The sequence below is a fragment of the Mustelus asterias genome, unplaced genomic scaffold (genome assembly GCF_964213995.1).
Source record: "Mustelus asterias unplaced genomic scaffold, sMusAst1.hap1.1 HAP1_SCAFFOLD_1637, whole genome shotgun sequence".
Classification (NCBI taxonomy): domain Eukaryota; kingdom Metazoa; phylum Chordata; class Chondrichthyes; order Carcharhiniformes; family Triakidae; genus Mustelus; species Mustelus asterias.
In genome coordinates, this window is record NW_027591582.1 from 61,717 (window position 1) to 80,200 (window position 18,484).

At 51.1% G+C, this 18,484-nt stretch overlaps 2 protein-coding genes and 1 non-coding gene across 4 annotated transcripts in view; 1 reads left to right on the plus strand and 2 right to left on the minus strand.

Moving 5' to 3' along the window:
• Positions 1–12,612, plus strand: part of LOC144488530 (STAM-binding protein-like) — a 32,768-nt gene extending 20,156 nt beyond the window's left edge. Inside the window, exons 5-10 of the mRNA XM_078206585.1 lie at positions 2,270–2,618; positions 4,294–4,418; positions 7,115–7,252; positions 8,798–8,910; positions 10,706–10,805; positions 12,197–12,612. Of these exons, the coding sequence (XP_078062711.1) occupies positions 2,270–2,618; positions 4,294–4,418; positions 7,115–7,252; positions 8,798–8,910; positions 10,706–10,805; positions 12,197–12,253 (882 nt within the window). The 3' untranslated portion in view covers positions 12,254–12,612. The remainder of the gene's footprint in view (positions 1–2,269; positions 2,619–4,293; positions 4,419–7,114; positions 7,253–8,797; positions 8,911–10,705; positions 10,806–12,196) is intronic.
• brf2 (BRF2 general transcription factor IIIB subunit) overlaps positions 1–14,713 on the minus strand; it is a 76,355-nt gene extending 61,642 nt beyond the window's left edge. Inside the window, exon 1 of one of the 2 annotated variants that reach the window (XM_078206581.1) lies at positions 14,583–14,713. The gene's annotated coding sequence lies outside the window, so the exon portion shown is untranslated. The remainder of the gene's footprint in view (positions 1–14,582) is intronic. The other variant, XM_078206584.1, reaches the window with a different exon arrangement.
• A 2,917-nt stretch (positions 14,714–17,630) lies between these two features.
• Positions 17,631–17,702, minus strand: trnac-gca (transfer RNA cysteine (anticodon GCA)). The gene has a single exon. It is a non-coding gene; the product is annotated as a tRNA-Cys (tRNA).
• Positions 17,703–18,484: the final 782 nt, after the last annotated feature.

Sequence of the window (18,484 nt, forward strand, 5' to 3'; positions counted from 1 at the left end):
TCTGTTAGCGAGTGACACTCTGTTATCACTGACACCTCTCTGTTCGCGAGTGACACTCTCTGTTATCACTGACCCCTCTATGTTAGCGAGTGACGGGCTCTGTTATCACTGACCCCTCTCTGTTAGCGAGTGACACTCTGTTATCACTGACCCCTCTCTGTTAGCGAGTGACACTCTGTTATCACTGACCCCTCTATGTTAGCGAGTGACGGGCTCTGTTATCACTGACCCCTCTCTGTTAGCGAGTCACACTCTCTGCTATCACTGACCCCTCTCTGTTAGCGAGTGACACTCTCTATTATCACTGACCCCTCTCTGTTCGTGAGTGACACTCTCTATTATCACTGACCCCTCTCTGTTAGCGAGTCACACTCTCTGCTATCACTGACCCCTCTCTGTTAGCGAGTGACACTCTCTGTTATCACTGACTCCTCTCTGTTAGCGAGTCACACTCTGTTATCACTGACCCCTCTCAGTTCGCGAGTGACGGGCTCTGTTATCACTGACCCCTCTCTGTTAGCGAGTGACGGGCTCTGTTATCACTGACCCCTCTCTGTTAGCGAGTGACGGGCTCTGTTATCACTGACCCCTCTCTGTTAGCGAGTGATGGGCTCTGTTATCACTGACCCCTCTCTGTTAGCGAGTGATGGGCTCTGTTATCACTGACCCCTCTCTGTTAGCGAGTGACGGGCTCTGTTATCACTGACCCCTCTCTGTTAGCGAGTGACACTCCCTATTATCACTGACCCCTCTCTGTTAGCGAGTCACACTCTCTGTTATCACTGACCCCTCTCTGTTAGCGAGTCACACTCTCTGTTATCACTGACCCCTCTCTGTTCACGAGTGACGGGCTCTGTTATCACTGACCCCTCTCTGTTAGTGAGTGACACTCCCTATTATCACTGACCCCTCTCTGTTCGTGAGTCACACTCTCTGCTATCACTGACCCCTCTCTGTTAGCGAGTGACACTCTCTATTATCACTGACCCCTCTCTGTTCGCGAGTGACACTCTATTATCACTGACCCCTCTCTGTTAGCGAGTGACACACTCTGTTATCACTGACCCCTCTCTGTTCGCGAGTGACACTCTATTATCACTGACCCCTCTCTGTTAGCGAGTGACACTCTGTTATCACTGACTCCTCTCTGTTAGCGAGTCACACTCTGTTATCACTGACCCCTCTCTGTTAGCGAGTGATGGGCTCTGTTATCACTGATCCCTCTCTGTTAGCGAGTGACACTCCCTATTATCACTGACCCCTCTCTGTTAGCGAGTGATGGGCTCTGTTATCACTGACCCCTCTCTGTTAGCGAGTCACACTCTCTGTTATCACTGACCCCTCTCTGTTAGCGAGTCACACTCTCTGTTATCACTGACCCCTCTCTGTTAGCGAGTCACACTCTCTGTTATCACTGACCCCTCTCTGTTCGCGAGTGACACTCTATTATCACTGACCCCTCTCTGTTCGTGAGTGACACTCTATTATCACTGACCCCTCTCTGTTAGCGAGTGACACTCTCTATTATCACTGACCCCTCTCTGTTCGCGAGTGACACTCTATTATCACTGACCCCTCTCTGTTAGCGAGTGACACACTCTGTTATCACTGACCCCTCTCTGTTCGTGAGTGACACTCTATTATCACTGACCCCTCTCTGTTAGCGAGTGACACTCTCTGTTATCACTGACCCCTCTCTGTTAGCGAGTGACACTCTCTGTTATCACTGACCCCTCTCTGTTAGCGAGTCACACTCTCTGTTATCACTGACCCCTCTCTGTTAGCGAGTGACACTCTGTTATCACTGACCCCTCTCTGTTAGCGAGTGACACTCCCTATTATCACTGACCCCTCTCTGTTAGCGAGTCACACTCTCTGTTATCACTGATCCCTCTCTGTTAGCGAGTGACACTCTCTATTATCACTGATCCCTCTCTGTTAGCGAGTGACGGGCTCTGTTATCACTGACACCTCTCTGTTCGCGAGTGACACTCTATTATCACTGACCCCTCTCTGTTAGCGAGTCACACTCTCTGTTATCACTGACCCCTCTCTGTTAGCGAGTCACACTCTCTGTTATCACTGACTCCTCTCTGTTAGCGAGTCACACTCTCTGTTATCACTGACCCCTCTCTGTTAGCGAGTCACACTCTCTGTTATCACTGACCCCTCTCTGTTAGCGAGTCACACTCTCTGTTATCACTGACCCCTCTCTGTTAGCGAGTCACACTCTCTGTTATCACTGACCCCTCTCTCTTCCTCTTCGCAGCAAAAGGAGGATGAGAAATTTGCCCAGGAGCTGGTGCGGCAGCAGGAGCTGGAGGGTGAGAAGCAGCGGGTGGCACGCCTGCGGCAGCAGCAAGCGGAGCAGGAGCAGTTCCACGCCTTTGAGGAGATGATCAGGCGGAAGGAGTTGGAGAAGGAGAGGCTGAAAGTGCTGGAGGAGTATTCCAAACCGGAAAACTCCCCCGTGTCCATAGACTGTCCCCTGGTACCAGGCGTCGAGGGACCGCTGGATAATCTTCCGACGGCTCCGCCTGCTGTAGGGGTCCCGGATGCTGTACCGCCGGTGGTCGATCGGTCATTGAAACCTGCAGCTCTTGGAACCAACTGGAACAGTAAGGACTGATCCATATACACTCTGTACCTACTCGCTTGTACCGTTTAATTACTGTCAGAAACGTTTGAACAGGCTGGCATTCTTTGTTTTATAGATTTCATAGAACGCCCACGGTGCAGAAGGTGGCCATTCGGCCCATCAAGTCTGCACCATCCCTCCAAAAGAGCATCCAACTATCCTCTTAACTCCACGTATTTATCCCGCTATTCCCCCTAACCTACACATCTTGGGACAATTTAGCATGGCTAATCCACCTAACCCGCACATCTTGTGGCACTAAGGGGCAATTTAGCATGGCCAATCCACCTAACCAGCACATCTTTGTACTGTGGGAGGAATCCGGAGCACCCGGAGGAAACCCACGCAGACACGGGGAGAACACGGGAAGTGAATGCAGACTCCGCACAGACTGTGACCCGAATCAGGAATCGAACCCTGGTCCCTGGCGCTGTGAGGCAGCAGGGCTAACCACTGTACCGAAAAAACAGAGGTGATCTGATAGAGGTCTTTATGATTGTGAAGAGTCTGGATCAGGAGGGTAGTCACGATTAGATTAGTAAGTAATTCAGGGAAAAGACTTTACCCAGAGAGTGGTGTGAATGTGGCACAGCGCTACCACACGGACCAGGCAGTAATCTAGCCAAACAGAGATCCTCCACTCTTTTTTTTTCCCACACCTCTCAGTCCAGCATTTGTTTCTTCAGTTGCTTGGAGCAGTTTCCCATTTTCAAATTCGATGAGCGACGTGACTGGGGCACAGAATACATGAGGAAGTTTCCCATAGCCTTCCTCATGCGTGCTTAACGGAAACTCCAGGCCTCTTCACCAAGGATCCTCGCTCCGCCTGCAAACAGTTATTTCCCCCTCGAGATTCTGGCACTGAAAATCCACTGTGGGTGTAACTCTGAGCGTAGGGCCCTTACCTGGGGCTGGGAGGACCCACGGAGACCCACTCCCTGAGGCCCCTGCTGTCCTACCAAGAGTAGTTGATAGCTTGGATGCCTCTCAGATGAGTTAGTTAAGTACGTAAGAGGGGGGAGGAATAGCAAGAATTGTGAGCTGGAATGGAGTTGGGGGAGGCACATGTAGACCATGAACCTGTTGGACCAAGTGGCCTGTTTCTGTGCTGCCAATTCTGCCTCAAATCACATTGAAATGCGAGTGACTTCAATTCATTTGATCCTCCAACTGTGCAGGGTCAACGCTCAGAGTGGGAAGTCTTGGAAGGCTAAGCTTTTATTGAGGAGATTCCCCTCCCTGTAGCAGCAGTTACTTCTGTTTAAGCTACATTTACCGGGAAAATTGCTATTCTGTTTTGACTAAGAATTGGAAAGATATAAAAGCGTTTTGCCTGCTCAGGCAGACTAAACCATGCGGCGTGCCATTAGGGCCAGCCAGGAAGTGAATGTGGGCGGTCACTCGAATGGGGCCCCCCCACACCCCTCAGCCATCCCTCGCCCCAGCTGAGTACAGCTCATTCTCCCCAAAAGGGAGCTGGGGCTGTGTAAAATTCCCCATGTCCGCGCAGATCGGACGGCCCGTGCTGTGACCTCGGTGATCGGAGGCTGGACCTGCCCTCCGCCCAGCTGGGCGGCTGGGGCCAGGAGAGGGACGTCGGGTCCATTCTCGAGGGGTTGCTAACATCGGGAATCTGTGTGTTTCGCCTCCTCCAGATTTCTCGGCGGACAAATTGCGGAATGTGGTGGTTGCCAAAGGCCTGTGTCATCAATTCCTCCAACTGGCCGAGACCAACACTGCCCGAGGGGTGGAAACCTGTGGCATCCTGTGTGGAAAACTGGTAGGAATCGTGTGTGTGTGAGACTCGCAAACTCTCTGGCTTTGTAACTGGAGGTGTCCGCGGCTCTCGGTCCCCGGGGCTAGATCGTGCAGGCTCTGGTGAAGCACATTCAACAGACATCGATGATTAATGAGAGGTGTGATGGATTGCTGACAGGACAGTAAATTTGTAGTCAGTTAATCTAATATTGATTTGCCACTCCGATCAGAAAGGAAATGTTTAGACAGCAGTGAGGGACCTGCAGTAGGTCTCCCTTTCTACTTCTGTTCAGTACGGAACCAGTAGAAATGGCAGAGGTGCTTAATGAATATTTTGCCTCGGTTTTCACAGAGGAGAAGGACATGGGTGGATGTACTGTGGGCTTGCGGTGGACTGAAAAGATTGAGTATGTGGACTTTAACAAAGAGGTTGTGCTGGAATCTTTGAATGGCATCAAGATAGATAAATCGCCGGGTCCGGATGGGATGTACCCCAGGTTACTGTGGGAGGCGAGGGAAGAGATTGCAGAGCCTCTGGCGATGATCTTTGCGTCGTCGATGGAGATGGGAGAGGTGCCGGAGGATTGGAAGATTGCGGATGTGGTTCCTATTTTCAAGAAGGGGAATAGGGATAGCCCAGGAAATTACCGACCGGTGAGTCTAACCTCAGTGGTTGGTAAGCTGATGGAGAAGATCCTGAGGGACAAGATTTATGAGCATTTAGAGAGGTTTAGTATGCTCAAGAATACTCAGCATGGCTTTGTCAAAGGCAGATCGTGCCTTACGAGCCTGGTGGAGTTCTTCAAAAATGTGACTAAACACATTGACGAAAGGAAAGCGGTAGATGTGGTTTATATGGATTTTAGCAAGGCGTTCGATAAGGTCCCCCATGCAAGGCTTCTCGAAAAAGTGAGAGGGCATGGGATCCAAGGGGCTGCTGCCCTGTGGATCCAGAACTGGCTTGCCCAAAGGAGGCAGAGAGTGGGTATAGATGGGTCTTTTTCTAATTGGAGGTCGGTCACCAGTGGTGTGCCCCAGGGATCTGTTCTGGGACCCTTGCTGTTTGTCATTTTCATAAATGACCTGGATGAGGAAATGGAGGGATGGGTTGGTAAGTTTGCCGACGACACGAAGGTTGGTGGGGTTGTGGATAGTCTGGAGGGATGTCAGAAGTTACAGAGGGACATAGATAGGATGCAAGACTGGGCGGAGAAGTGGCAGATGGACTTCAACCCAGATAAATGCGTAGTGGTCCATTTTGGCAGGTCAAATGGGATGAAGGAGTACAATATAAAGGGAAAGACTCTTAGTACGGTAGAGGATCAGAAGGACTTTGGGGTCCGGGTCCATAGGACTCTAAAATCGGCCCCGCAGGTGGAGGAGGTGGTTAAGAAGGCGTATGGTGTGCTGGCCTTTATCAATCGAGGGATTGAGTTTAGGAGTCCGGGGATAATGATGCAGCTGTATAAGACCCTCATCAGACCCCACTTGGAGTACTGTGCTCGGTTCTGCCTCATTACAGGAAGGATGTGGAAAAGAGTGAAAGGGTGCAGAGGAGATTTACAAGGATGTTGCCTGGATTGAGTGGCATGCCTTATGAGGATAGGTTGAGGGAGCCCGGTCTTTTTTCCTTGGAGAGACGTAGGATGAGAGGAGACCTAATAGAGGTATATAAGATGTTGAGAGGCACAGATCGGGTGGACTCTGAGCTTTTTCCCAGGGTGGAAATGGCTGCTATGAGAGGAAAGAGGTTTAAGGTGCTGGGGGGTAGGTACAGGGGAAATGTTAGGGGGAAGTTTTTCACACAGAGGGTGGTGGGCGAGTGGAATCGGCTGCCGTCAGTGGTGGCGGAGGCGAACTCAATAGGGTCCTTTAAGAGACTCCTGGATGAGTACATGGGACTTAATAGGATGGAGGGTTATAGGTAGGCCTAAAAGGTAGGAATATGTTCGGCACAACTTGTGGGGCCGAAGGGCCTGTTTTGTACTGTAGTTTTCTATGTTTCTATTCATTTGAGCTGTAACACACATACGTGCCATCTCTAAGTTCCTTTCAATGCAGAGGAGGCATGGGAACAGCATCCGGGTGTCTTATATACCCCATCAAGGCCATATGTGGGGGGGTTAATCTCATCCCTGTTGTCCATTCAATGTATGTCTGAACTACCCATTTCCTCGAAGCCTGTCCACCATCTACAAGGCACAAGTCAGGAGTGTGACGGAATACTCCCCACTTGCCTGGATGGTGCGGCTCCAACAACACTCAAGAAGCTCGACGCCGCTCGACACAAAGCAGCCCCGCTTGATTGGCACCCCATCCACAAACAGCCACTCCCTCCACCACCCCCGCTCAGTAGCAGCAGTGTGTACCATCTACAAGATGCACTGCAGCAACTCATCCTTAGACAGCACCTTCCAAACCCACGACCTCTACCATCCCGAAGGACAAGGGCAGCAGACACATGGGAACACCACCACCTGCAAGTTCCTCTCCCTCACCATCCTGATTTGGAAATATATCGGCCGTTCCTTCACTGTGGCTGGGTCAACATCCTGGAACTCCCTCCCTAACAGCACTGTGGGTACATCTAACACAGGGACTGCAGCGGCTCAGAGAGGCAGCTCACCACCACTTGCTCAAGGGACATTTGGGGATGGGCAATAAATGTAGCGGGGTGGCACTGCACTGTATCCTGATGGGTTTGATTTTTGTCTCCAGATGCAGAATGAGTTTACCATCACCCACGTTCTGGTGCCGAAACAGACTGCGGGTCCCGATTACTGTAACACGGAGAATGAAGAGGATCTCTTCCTGATTCAGGACCGAGATGACCTAATAACCTTGGGCTGGATCCACGTGAGTGGGATTCTGCCGTAACTCTGGGAAGGAAATTCTCCCTGCTCTGTTGCTAAGCCACTGGATCAGAGGCAGGCTGCAGGAGCGGATGTCCATGCTGCACTCTGGACGGAGTGAAATCAGTCCCGATCATTATCCACTGCATCTCCCCGGAAAACGAACTGGACTGCGCTTTGGAGCGACACATTCGGGGCGGCGGCTCGGTGGCACAGTGGTTAGCACTGCTGCCTCACAGCGCTAGGGACCCAGGTTCGATTCCCGGCTTGGGTCACTATCTGTATGGGGGTTGCACATTCTCCCCGTGTCTGCATGGGTTTCCTCCGGGTGCTTCAGTTTCCTCCCATAGTCCAAAGATGTGCTGGTTAGGTACATTGGCCATGCTAAATTGCCCCTTAGTGTACCCAAACAGGCACCGGAGTGTGATGACTAGGGGATTTTCACAGTAACTTCATTGCAGTGTTAATGTAAGCCGACTTGTGACGAATAAAAAAAATTTTTACATCCCACCATGAAATCATAGAATCCTACAGTGCAGAAGGAGGGCATTTGGCCCATCGAGTCTGCACTGATAACAATCCCATCCAGGTCCTATCCCCATAATCTATGCGTTTACCCCACTAATCCCCTAACACTAGGGTCAATTTAGCATGGTCAATCCATCTTTGGAGTGTGGAAGGAAACCCACGCAGACATGGAGGAGAACGTACAGACTCCGCACAGACAGTGGTCCAAGGCTGGAATTGAACCTGGGTCCCTGGCGCTGTGAGGCAGCAGTGCTAACCACTGTGCCGCCCACTGTGCCATCCAAATATGCTGCCTGTCCTCACTGTTGAGACGCCTGCATGGGGAATGGCTAACTGGGGGAGCTATCAGGCTGGGAGCGTGTGGAGATCTTCAGGAAGAAAGGGAAAATTATATTCCTTTCGGATTTTAGGGTGGCACAGTAATTAGCACTGCTGCCTCACAGCGCCAGGGATCCGGGTTCAATTCTGGCCTTGGGTCACTGTCTGTGTGGAGTTTGCACGTTCTCCCCCGTGTCTGCGTGGGTTTCCTCCCACAGTCCAAAGATGTGCGGGTTAGGTGGATTGGCCATGCTAAATTCTCCCTTAGTGTCAGGGGGACTAGCTAGGGTAAATGCTTGGGGTTATGGGGATAGGGCCTGGGTGGGATTGTGGTCGGTGCAGACTTGATGGGCCGAATGGCCGCCTTCTGCATTGCAGGGATTCTATGATTCTATTTTGTTTAATTTTGCTCACCAGACAAAGTGACCTGTTCTCTCCTCCCCCACCCTCTCTTTGCAATGCTAAGATGGGAGAGCAGAGGGGAGGGTTGTGGATGATGTGGGAGCAGAACCCTGGGTCTGTGCTGATGCCCCGATCTTCTACTGGCGATGTCCTGTGTCAGGGCAGTAAAGTGAGAATCACGTGATTGAACCTACCGCCTGCTGTTGTTCGCTGCTCCTCTCCTGGGCTACGCTGAGGTCTTTTTTAACTATGGTGGATTGTTTATCACTCTGGAAGTAATCTCTCTCTTGTGCGTCCCCAGACCCATCCAACCCAGACTGCCTTCCTGTCCAGCGTGGACCTCCACACCCACAGCTCCTACCAGATCATGCTTCCAGAGGCCATCGCCATCGTTTGTTCGCCCAAGTACCAGGAGTGAGTGTGCGATGGGATTAGTGTGTGCTCCGTTTCAAGGGTGCAAACTTCACGTAACATCTGAAGGGTTAAAGTTTGAGGACCGCTTTGCTGAACACTTGGCCTTGTATTCCCTTAAGTGTAGAAAGTTATGATTAAAGAGTTTCTGTCTCTCTTTCTCCCCCCCCCCACCCCCGATTGCGGTGGCACAGTGGTTAGCTGCCTCACAGGGACCCGGATTCGATTCCCGGCTTGCGTCACTGTCTGCGTGGAGTTTACACATTCTCCCGTGTTTGCATGGGTTTCCTCCGGGTGCTCCAGTTCCCCCCCCACAGTGCAAAGATGTGCTGGTTAGATGAATTGGCCGTGCTAAATTCTCCCTCAGTGTAACCCGAACAGGCACCAGAGTGTGGCGACTGGAGGATTTTCACAATAACGTCATTGCAGTGTTAATGTAGGCCTACTTGTGACGAATAAATAAATAAACTTTATGTTTTCCATTGGTAAAAGTTCAGAGGAAGACAGACTAACCTTAAAATTAGAGCTATGCCGACTAACATTGAATCCCTACAGTGCGGAAGGAGGCCATTCGGCCCATCGAGTCTGTTCCCATGACAATCCCACCCAAGCCCTATCATAACGTCACATATTTACCCTGCTAGTCACCCTGACACTAAGGGGCAATTTAGCACGGCCAATCCACCTAACCCGCACATCTTTGGACTGTGGGAGGAAACCAGAGCACCCAGAGGAAACCCCAGCCCCCCCCTCCACCCTCCCCGTAACTGTTCATGAAGACAGAAGGTTGCACTGCTTTCACTTTTCCAGTGTCAGAGTGGATGCAAATATTACTGGCGTCATTCACAGAAATTCAGCAGTTTCGGATCTGTTGCTGGAATCTCAGCTCAACTGCTTTCTCTCGCCTGCCTCTGCCTGTCTTGCTGCCTCAGGTCAGAGTACCGGTGAGGCCTTCCGAATGAAACCCTATCCGAGCCCTGCAGGAATGACTGGAGGCCATTTAGCCCCTTCAGCTCCTTCATTCAGTTAGAACATGGTTGATCTGTCTCCTAAGTCCATTTAGCCCATCACTTTACTCCATACCCTTTCAACGTGCAAACTCCACACAGACAGTGACCCGAGGCCGGAATCGAACCCAGGTCCCTGGCGCCGTGAGGCAGCAGTGCTAACCACTGTGCCACCCCATCCATTTAGCCCACCACTTTATTCCATACCCCTCGATAATCTCCACCCACACACCCACCAAAAATCTGGTGACCTCAGCCTCGAAGTTTCTAATTGGGGCCTCGTCAGTTTTTTGAGGAGAAGGTTCCAGATTTTCACTCCCTTGTGCGTGAAGACGTACTTCCTGATTTCATGGGGCAGCACGGTGGCACAGTGGGTTAGCACGGCTGCCTCACAGCGCCAGGGAACCAGGTTCGGTTCCCAGCTTGGGTCACTGTCTGTGCGGAGTTTGCACATTCTCACCGTGTCTGCGTGGGTTTCCTCCGGGTGCTCCGGTTTCCTCCCGCAGTCCGAAGATGTGCGGGTTAGGTGGATTGGCCTTGCTAAATTGCCCCTTAGTGTCAGAGGGATTAGCAGGGCAAATATGAGGGGTTACGAGAATAGGGTCTGGGTGGGATTGTGGTCGGTGCAGACTCGATGGGCCGAATGGCCTCCTTCTGCACTGTCAGGATTCAGTGATTCTATGATTGGGTCCAAATTTCCTGTCCCGTTGGTACTGGGGAGGATTGGTGTGGGCTTTTGTGTGGTTGGTGTTCCTCGCTCTGTGCTCTGACTGATCTCTGCGTTTGTTTAGGTCCGGTTTCTTCAGGCTGACGGACCACGGCATGGATGAGATCTCTGTCTGTAAGCAGAAGGGCTTCCACCCACATCCCAAGGAACCGCCTCTGTTCAGTGTAAGTAGCGTTCGATGCATGTAGCTTGCTGAATGGAAACTCTAATCCCTCTCCTCGGAGAAGTCCCCCTTGCACCAAAGTTGATTGCGATCAGCATTCAGCCCCTGTCTCCATCCTCTGCTGCGGGAGTGGGTTAGGTTAGTCAACAGAGTCCTGAACACTTAACCCAGCTCAGATCCCGGGTGAGCTTTTCCTGATTTCCCAGCGCCAGACAGAGAATGCTCAGAAGTGATCCTCAAGTCGCAGTTTTATTGAAAGCAGCGATCTACCCTGGTTGGATGTTGGATAATATTTAGCCCGCACTCCTTTGACAGTAGGTAAAGCAGGTGAGAATTTCACGGTAGTTTGGCCAGAGTTTCTGAATCCAAACCTTCACTCAGTGGCAGTGGGAGAATAGATGTTGGCAGGCCACAGTGCTTCAACTCAGAAGCTGCTTTGAGTTAAGCACTTGTAAAGAATGGGCATTGCTCAGAGCAAGCTGGACTTGAAGCTCGGAAAACCAGCCCTCCCTCCCCCATTGAGAGCTGGGGAATCCCACACTGGCCCACTGCCCAGCCTCACAGTCTCCTGACTGCCTCCCGCCACTGTCAGCTCACTGCTGCCTTCAGTGCTCAGGGGTGTGGCGTCCACAAGGAATCTGGCTACCAGCCAGGATTGGCTTCCTGTTTTCAAAAAGTAACGGTTGATTTCTCACTGTCCCCTCCCAGTGTTCCAGCAAGTTACTTGGTGAGCAACTGGAGGACATTTATGGGGCACTTCGACAACCACTGGGTGTTGCAAAGCACTTTAAACTCCTCTGCTGTTCTTCCAACGTAGTGCCCTAAGATCTTTTACAGGCGGCACAGTGGTTAGCACTGCTGCCTCACAGCGCCAGGGACCCGGGCTCGATCCCCAACTTGGGTCACTGTCTGTGCGGAGTTTGCACATTCTCCCCGTGTCTGCGTGGGTTTCCTCCGGGTGCTCCGGTTTCCTCCCACAGTCCAAAACATGCGCCGGTTAGGTTGATTGGTCATGCTAAACTGTCCCTTAGTATTAGGGGGATTAGCAGGGCAAATACAGGGGGTTAAGGGGATAGGGCCTGTGTGGGATTGTGGTCGGTTGCGGACTCCGATGGGCCAAATGGCCTCCTCCTGCACTGTAGGGATTTTATGGATTGTATGATCTTTTGCTTCTACCCGAGCAGACAGGTGGGCCCCTCAGATTTAACCAGAAGATCAGCGCCCCTGGCATTGCAGCACTCCATCAGTACCGCACTGGGAGGGTCAGTCAGTCAAGATGTTTGTACTCGAGTCCTGGAGTGGGAGTTGAACCCAGAACCTTGCCATTCAGAGAGGCAGGAGGGTTACCAGCTGAGCCACACGGATTAATCTCCCTCCACCTCTTTCTTTCAGGCGTGCACACACGTCTCTGTAACGGACACAAACGTCACGGTGCTGGACCTTCGATGATCGGTGACTTCTGACCGTCCTCGGAAACCACGGTCTCACTATCATCGAGTGCCTCGGCAGGAGGACTCCGCAAACTCTAACCCTTCTAGATCCGTCGCTCCCTCTTGGGGAGCTTTCGATTTGATTGTAATCGTTCTAAAGTAACACTTAGTATAATATATAAGTTTGAAACTCTATCCTGTAGCGACAGCGGGAACGCCTTTATTTAAAAACCCGCACTGCTGCACTTAAACTGATGGGAGATGAAGACAGATTGTTTTTTTTATTTTGTTAACTCTCACTGCACTTTGACCTTTGTTAACTTTATTGGGCCCAAGTTTTGTTGCTTTGCACATCAATAAACCAAGTTTGGCCATTTGGATTCTTGCCTCTTGTCTTTCCCTCCTCACCTCCGTTTAGTTCAGATGCTTTACGGTAAGTATTTTGAGTCCTGCTTCAACGAAATGACTGTTGTTTGGGGATTAAGTGTTCGCATGGTTTCCTGGTGGTTGCCGTATCTACAGTCACAACAAAGGAATGTAACCCTGCACCAATAATTACCATGTTATTCCGGTCTGAGGGAATTTAAATGACACGCCGTCAACACAACCTGTTTTCCCCTGAGACTTTAGAGGTGATCAAACTTGAGCTTCCTGGACTATGTTCAAGGGACCTTTTTGTAGGTCACAGCGCCAGGGGACCCGGGTTCGATTCCCGGCTTGGGTCACTGTCTGTGCGGAGTCTGCCCGTTCTTCCCGTGTCTGCGTGGGTTTCCTCCGGATGCTCCGGTTTTCCCCCCCACAGTCCGAAAGACGTGCTGGCTAGGTGCTAAATTCTCCCTCAGTGTAACCCGAACAGATGCCAGAGTGTGGCGACTGGGAGATTTTCACAGTAATTTCATTGCAGCGTTAATGTAAGCCTACTTGTGACTAATAAAATTCTAACGGTAGATTCAGAAAGAATGTTCCCGATGGTGGGGGAAGTCCAGAACTAGGGATCATAGTTTGAGGATAAGGGGTAAACCTTTTAGGACTTTTAGGATAAGGGGTAAACCTTTTAGGGCGGCACGGTAGCTCTGCTACCGTGCCACCAGGGACCCGGGTTCGATTCCCGGCCTGGATCACTGTCTGTGTGGAGTTTGCACATTCTCTTCGTGTCTGCGTGAGTTTCCTCCGGGTGCTCCGGTTTCCTCCCACAGTCCAAAGATGTGCGGGTTAGGTTGGGATTGGCCATGCTAAATTGCCCCTTAGTGTGCTGAGATGCATAGGTTAGAGGGATTAGTGGGTAAAATATGTAGGGATATGGGGGTAGGGCCTGGGTGGGATTGTGGTTGGTGCAGACTTGATGGGCCGAATGGCCTCTTTCTGTACTGTAGGGTTTCTATGACTGAGGTGAGAAGAAATTTCTTCACCCAGAGGGTGGTGAATGTGTGGAATTCACTCCCACAGAAAGTAGTTGAGGCCAAAACGTTGTGTGATTTCAAGAAGCAATTAGATACAGCACACAAAAACAGAAAGTGCTGGAAAATCTCAGCAGGTCTGACAGCACCTGTGCGGAGAGAATAGAGCCAATGTTTCGAGTCTGGATGACCTTCCGTTAGACCCAAAACGTTGGCTCTATTCTCTCTCCACAGATGCTGTCAGATTTGCTGAGATTTTCCAGCATTATCTGTTTTTGTTTCAGATTCCAGCATCCGCAGTATTTTGCTTTTATTTTAGTGAGATTTCGCTCTTGGGGGTTAAAGGGATCAAGGGATATGGGGGTGGAAGAGGGGGAATCAGGATATTGAATTTGATGATCAGCCATGATCAAAATGAATGGCGGAGCAGGCTCGAAGGGCCGAATGGCCTCCTCCTGCTTCTAGTTTCTATGTTTCTTTGTGAGCAGGAGACAGCATTTGTTGCCCATTCCTAATTGCCCTTGAGAAAGAGACGTGTCCCATGCTGCATGTTATCAAACCCATTGCTATAACGGAGTCTAGCTTGACTTCAATACGACAGAGCCCTCTGTCTCCTGAGGATGTCTCCTTAGGGTGGCATGGTGGCACAGTGGTTAGCACTGCTGCCTCACAGTGCCAGGGACCTGGGTTTGATTCCCGGCTTGGGGGCCACTGTCTGCGCGGAGTCTGCACGTTCTCCCCGTGTCTGCGTGGGTTTCCTCCGGGTGCTCCGGTTTCCTCCCACACTCCAAAGGATGTGCAGATTAGATGTGCAGGTGGATTGGCCATTCTAAATTCTCCCACAGTGTAACCCGAACAGGCGCCGGAGTGTGGCGACCATGGGATTTTCACAGTAACTACACTGCAGTGTTAATGTAAGCCTACTTGTGGCACTAATAAATAAACTTTCACCTTTAATTCACTCACGGGATGCCCTTTAAGAAGGTGGTGGTGAGCTGCTGCCTTGAAGCGCTGTAGTCCCTGGGGTGTAGGTACACCCCCAGCGCTCTCAGTGAAGGACAAACTCAGATGCGACGGCCAGAGATCTGAAATAAAAAACACAAAATTACGAAAACATTCAGTAGGTCTGGCAGCATCTGTGGAGTGAGAAACAGAGGTAATGTTTCAAATCGAAATATGAGCTCCCCACCCCCCAGCTGAATGGTCACTCTCACCCACCTCCAGTTCTCTCCTTCCACCTGCACTCTTCCCTTAGCCTCTTTCTCCCTCTTGATCGAGAACTATTGGAGCAACGTTGGCCATCTTAATTTCTCTGCTGCTTTCACCCACTCGAACCTGCCTCCCTCTGAACTTGCTGCACTCTGCTCCCACAGGTCCAACCCTGGCATTGTTATCAAACTCAAAAGAGAAAATGCTGGAAAATCTCAGCAGGACTGGCAGCATCTGCAAGGAGAGGAAAAAAAAAGCTGAGGTTTCGAGTCCAGATGACCCTTCGTCAAAACCGTGATTTTCCAGCATTTTCTCTTTTGGTTTCAGACTCCAGCATCCCCAGTAATTTGCTTTTATCCAGTTGTTATCAATCTAGTGACCGCTACTGTTGTCTGGCATTCTGGTATCTACCTTACCGAGGGTGATCACCAACTCTCAGATACTTCCTCCTACCTGCCCCTGGACCCTGACTCCACCATTGAACATCAAGCCATTGTTTCCAAGACCATGAACCCATTGTCAGAAAAACCCATCTGGGTCACGAATGTTCTTTAGGGAAGGAAATCTGCCGTCCTTACCCGGTCTGGCCTACATGTGACTCCAGAACCACAGCAATGTGGTTGACTATCATTGACCTTCTCTGCTGGATCTCCAAGGTCTCCAACATTGCAGACCCCCAACCCCCGCACAGCCTGCTTCTACCTCCTTCCCAAAATCCACAAACAGGACTCTCCGGGAAGACCCCTCATGTCCACTTCTTTTTTTATTCATTCGAGGGACATGGGCGTCGCTGGCTGGACCAGCATTTATTGTCCATGCCTAGTCGCCCTTGAACTGAGTGGCTCGCTAGGCCTTTTCGGAGGGCAGTTGAAATGGGAGCACCCGGAGGAAACACATAAAATTACAAATATCCAAGTTAATTAATTTAGGTAATCAGCATAGTGTTACAAGATGACTTTCTCATTAGAACTTGAAAATTGTCTTTGGGAATAGGTGATGGACATTGCTTGCTTACCTATCTGAAATTTACAATGTACAAATTCCACACACAGTCAGCCAAGGCCGGAATTGAACTTGGGTTCCTGACGCTGTGAGGCAGCAGTGCTAACCACTGTGCCACCGGTTAGGGCTAAAGAAAGACCAGGCTTTTGCTTATCAATCAGGGGTTACCTTAGGTTAGAAAGAACATTTGAGTTTAGTTTTAAACTGGACTCAGAAGAAGTTGGACAGAACAAGGGGGCTGCTGGGAAAAAAACCAGACTTCCCAAAAGAAAATCCAGAAACCAGGGAGTTGGGGGGGGAAACATAACAGCCAGGATTCTCCCCAAAACAATTAGGTGCCCAACGTGTGGGAAAACGGGAGTATTTCCTGTCCGTTTTTGGGGCGTACTTACCAGAGTGAATCCCCAACAATCTGAACATTGCAGAGTGTCTCAATGTGATTCTCTCTGGTAAGCAGGGGGCAGGGCCTGTTCCCGCTGGAGAGGCCAGCAGCAGAGCGCTGAACGGGCCACTGTGCAAGCACCGATCTCTCAGCGCCGAGATCGCGCATACGCAGTGGCCACCCACCAGCCCATTCCCGGCCTCCCAATTGCTGGCAAGCCCTGCAACCCTCTTGATTGCTGGCCTCCCAGACTTCCCCGGGCCAGCTCCAATGTTCCCCCTACCCTCAGCCAGCTCCGATGTCCTCCACCCCTCCTCATCCCACCCCAATGACCAGCACTGACCCCCACCCCACCCCAACACTGATGGCCAGCCCCGATCACCCCCTCCCTCCCTCCCTCTCCCACCGATCCCGGTGCAGAGTGGCAACGGGTCCCCACCCCTCACCAATTGCCCCCCTCTGGCCCTGCCTGCTGCCCGGTGGGCAGTGCCTGGTGGGCAGTGCCAGTTTGCTCCATGGGCAGTGCCTGGGTGCCAGGCTTGCACTGCCCCAGGGGCACCCCCCGCCCTTGCCTCCGACCTTCTGGGGCGGGGGGAGGCTCAATTCCCTTCAGGATCAGGGCGCCTGTTCCCTGTTCGTGGGGGGCAGTGGCAAAGCCCGCTGGAGGGAACCACTCGCGGCGGGGGTAGGGGAGGAGGCGCGAGTGGGTCCGCTGTTGATATGGAAATGAACATTTTCGGCGCGGAGCTGATTGTGCTAAAAAAAAAGCAGCACTTCGAGAGATTGGTCCTGACTCACCTAAAAGCCAACATCCCTGCCAACCTCAACCAGCACCAATTTGCCTACCATGCAAACAGATCAATGGAAGATGCTGTTTCCAGTACTCTTCATTGCGTTCTGGCCCATTTGGAAGGCAAGGACACCTATGTTAGAATGCAGATCATTGGCTGCAGCTCAGCATTTAGCACCAGCAGCTCCACTAAGCTCGTTCATAAACTCCAAATCCCAGAGGCCAACACCTCCCTCTGTATCTGGACCCTGGACTTCCTAATCAACAGTCCACAGTCTGTTAGATTAGGTAACCACACCTCCCCCACCCTAACCCTGGGGCTCCACAAGGACGTGTGCTGAGCCCCGTTCTCTACTCCCTCTTCACCTGTGACTCTGTGCTTGTCTGTGACACCAATACCATCGTCAAGTTCGCGGATGACGACACTGCGGTGGTTGGGTTGATCACTCATAACATCAAGTCAGCGTACAGTCCAACATCTCGTGGTGTGGAGTGCTGGAAACAACTTGGCCCTCAACACTGAGAAGACCAAAGAACTCATTGTGGACTTCAGGAAGTCCAGAGGCAGCGCGCACACCCCCCACTTACATCAATGGGTGGAAAGGGCTATCACCAAAGGGGGTACTTGGATTTGAACCGAGGACCTCTTGACCTGCAGTCAAATGCTCTGCCACTGAGCTATACCCCCTCAATTACAAAGACCCTTTGACAAAGGGTCATCTGGACTCGAAACGCCAGTTCTTTTCTCTCCTTACAGGTGCTGAGATTTTCCAGCATTTTCTCTTTTGGTTTCAGATTCCAGCACCCGCAGTAATTTGCTTTTATTTAGATGGGTGCAAGGGGTCTGCAGCTTCAAATTCCAGGGGGGTCTGCATCACGGAGGACCTCTCATGGTCCCTCAACTCCTCCTCCCTGGTGAAGAAGCCTCAGCGGCACCTATTCTTCCTGAGGAGGTTAAAGAGAGATAACCTGTCTCCACCCCCCCCCCCCAAGCTTCTCTCAAACAATATGCATGTGTACACGTAATGATTATTGGCACTATATTATACTGACTACTTGCATTTGCTTTTTTTTGTACCTTGGGAGCCTGCAAGCTCAGTTTTTGTTGCATTAGTATTTGTGCATTATACAATGACAATAAAGTTGAACTGAATTGACTTGAATAGGGAGACTCGTGACTGGCAGAGCGCCGATCACGAACCTCACTGGTATCTCCCGGCCAACGTATCAGGAAAACAGTTAATTGAACAAAGCACAAGCATTTGAACGACATCCTATTCGGCAAAGTTAAAGCAAAAAGCAGAGAACGTGCACTGCATTAAAGGGACAGCTACAGACATCAGAGGTAAATCAAAAGTTTGTTGATGCCTTACACTGCAGCCGCTGAAGCAGTGATGTTCTCCTGGCGTGACTGGGTGCCTGAGAGAGTGCGCGGAAGCTTGAATGCTCGTGACAATCCCAATGCAGAGG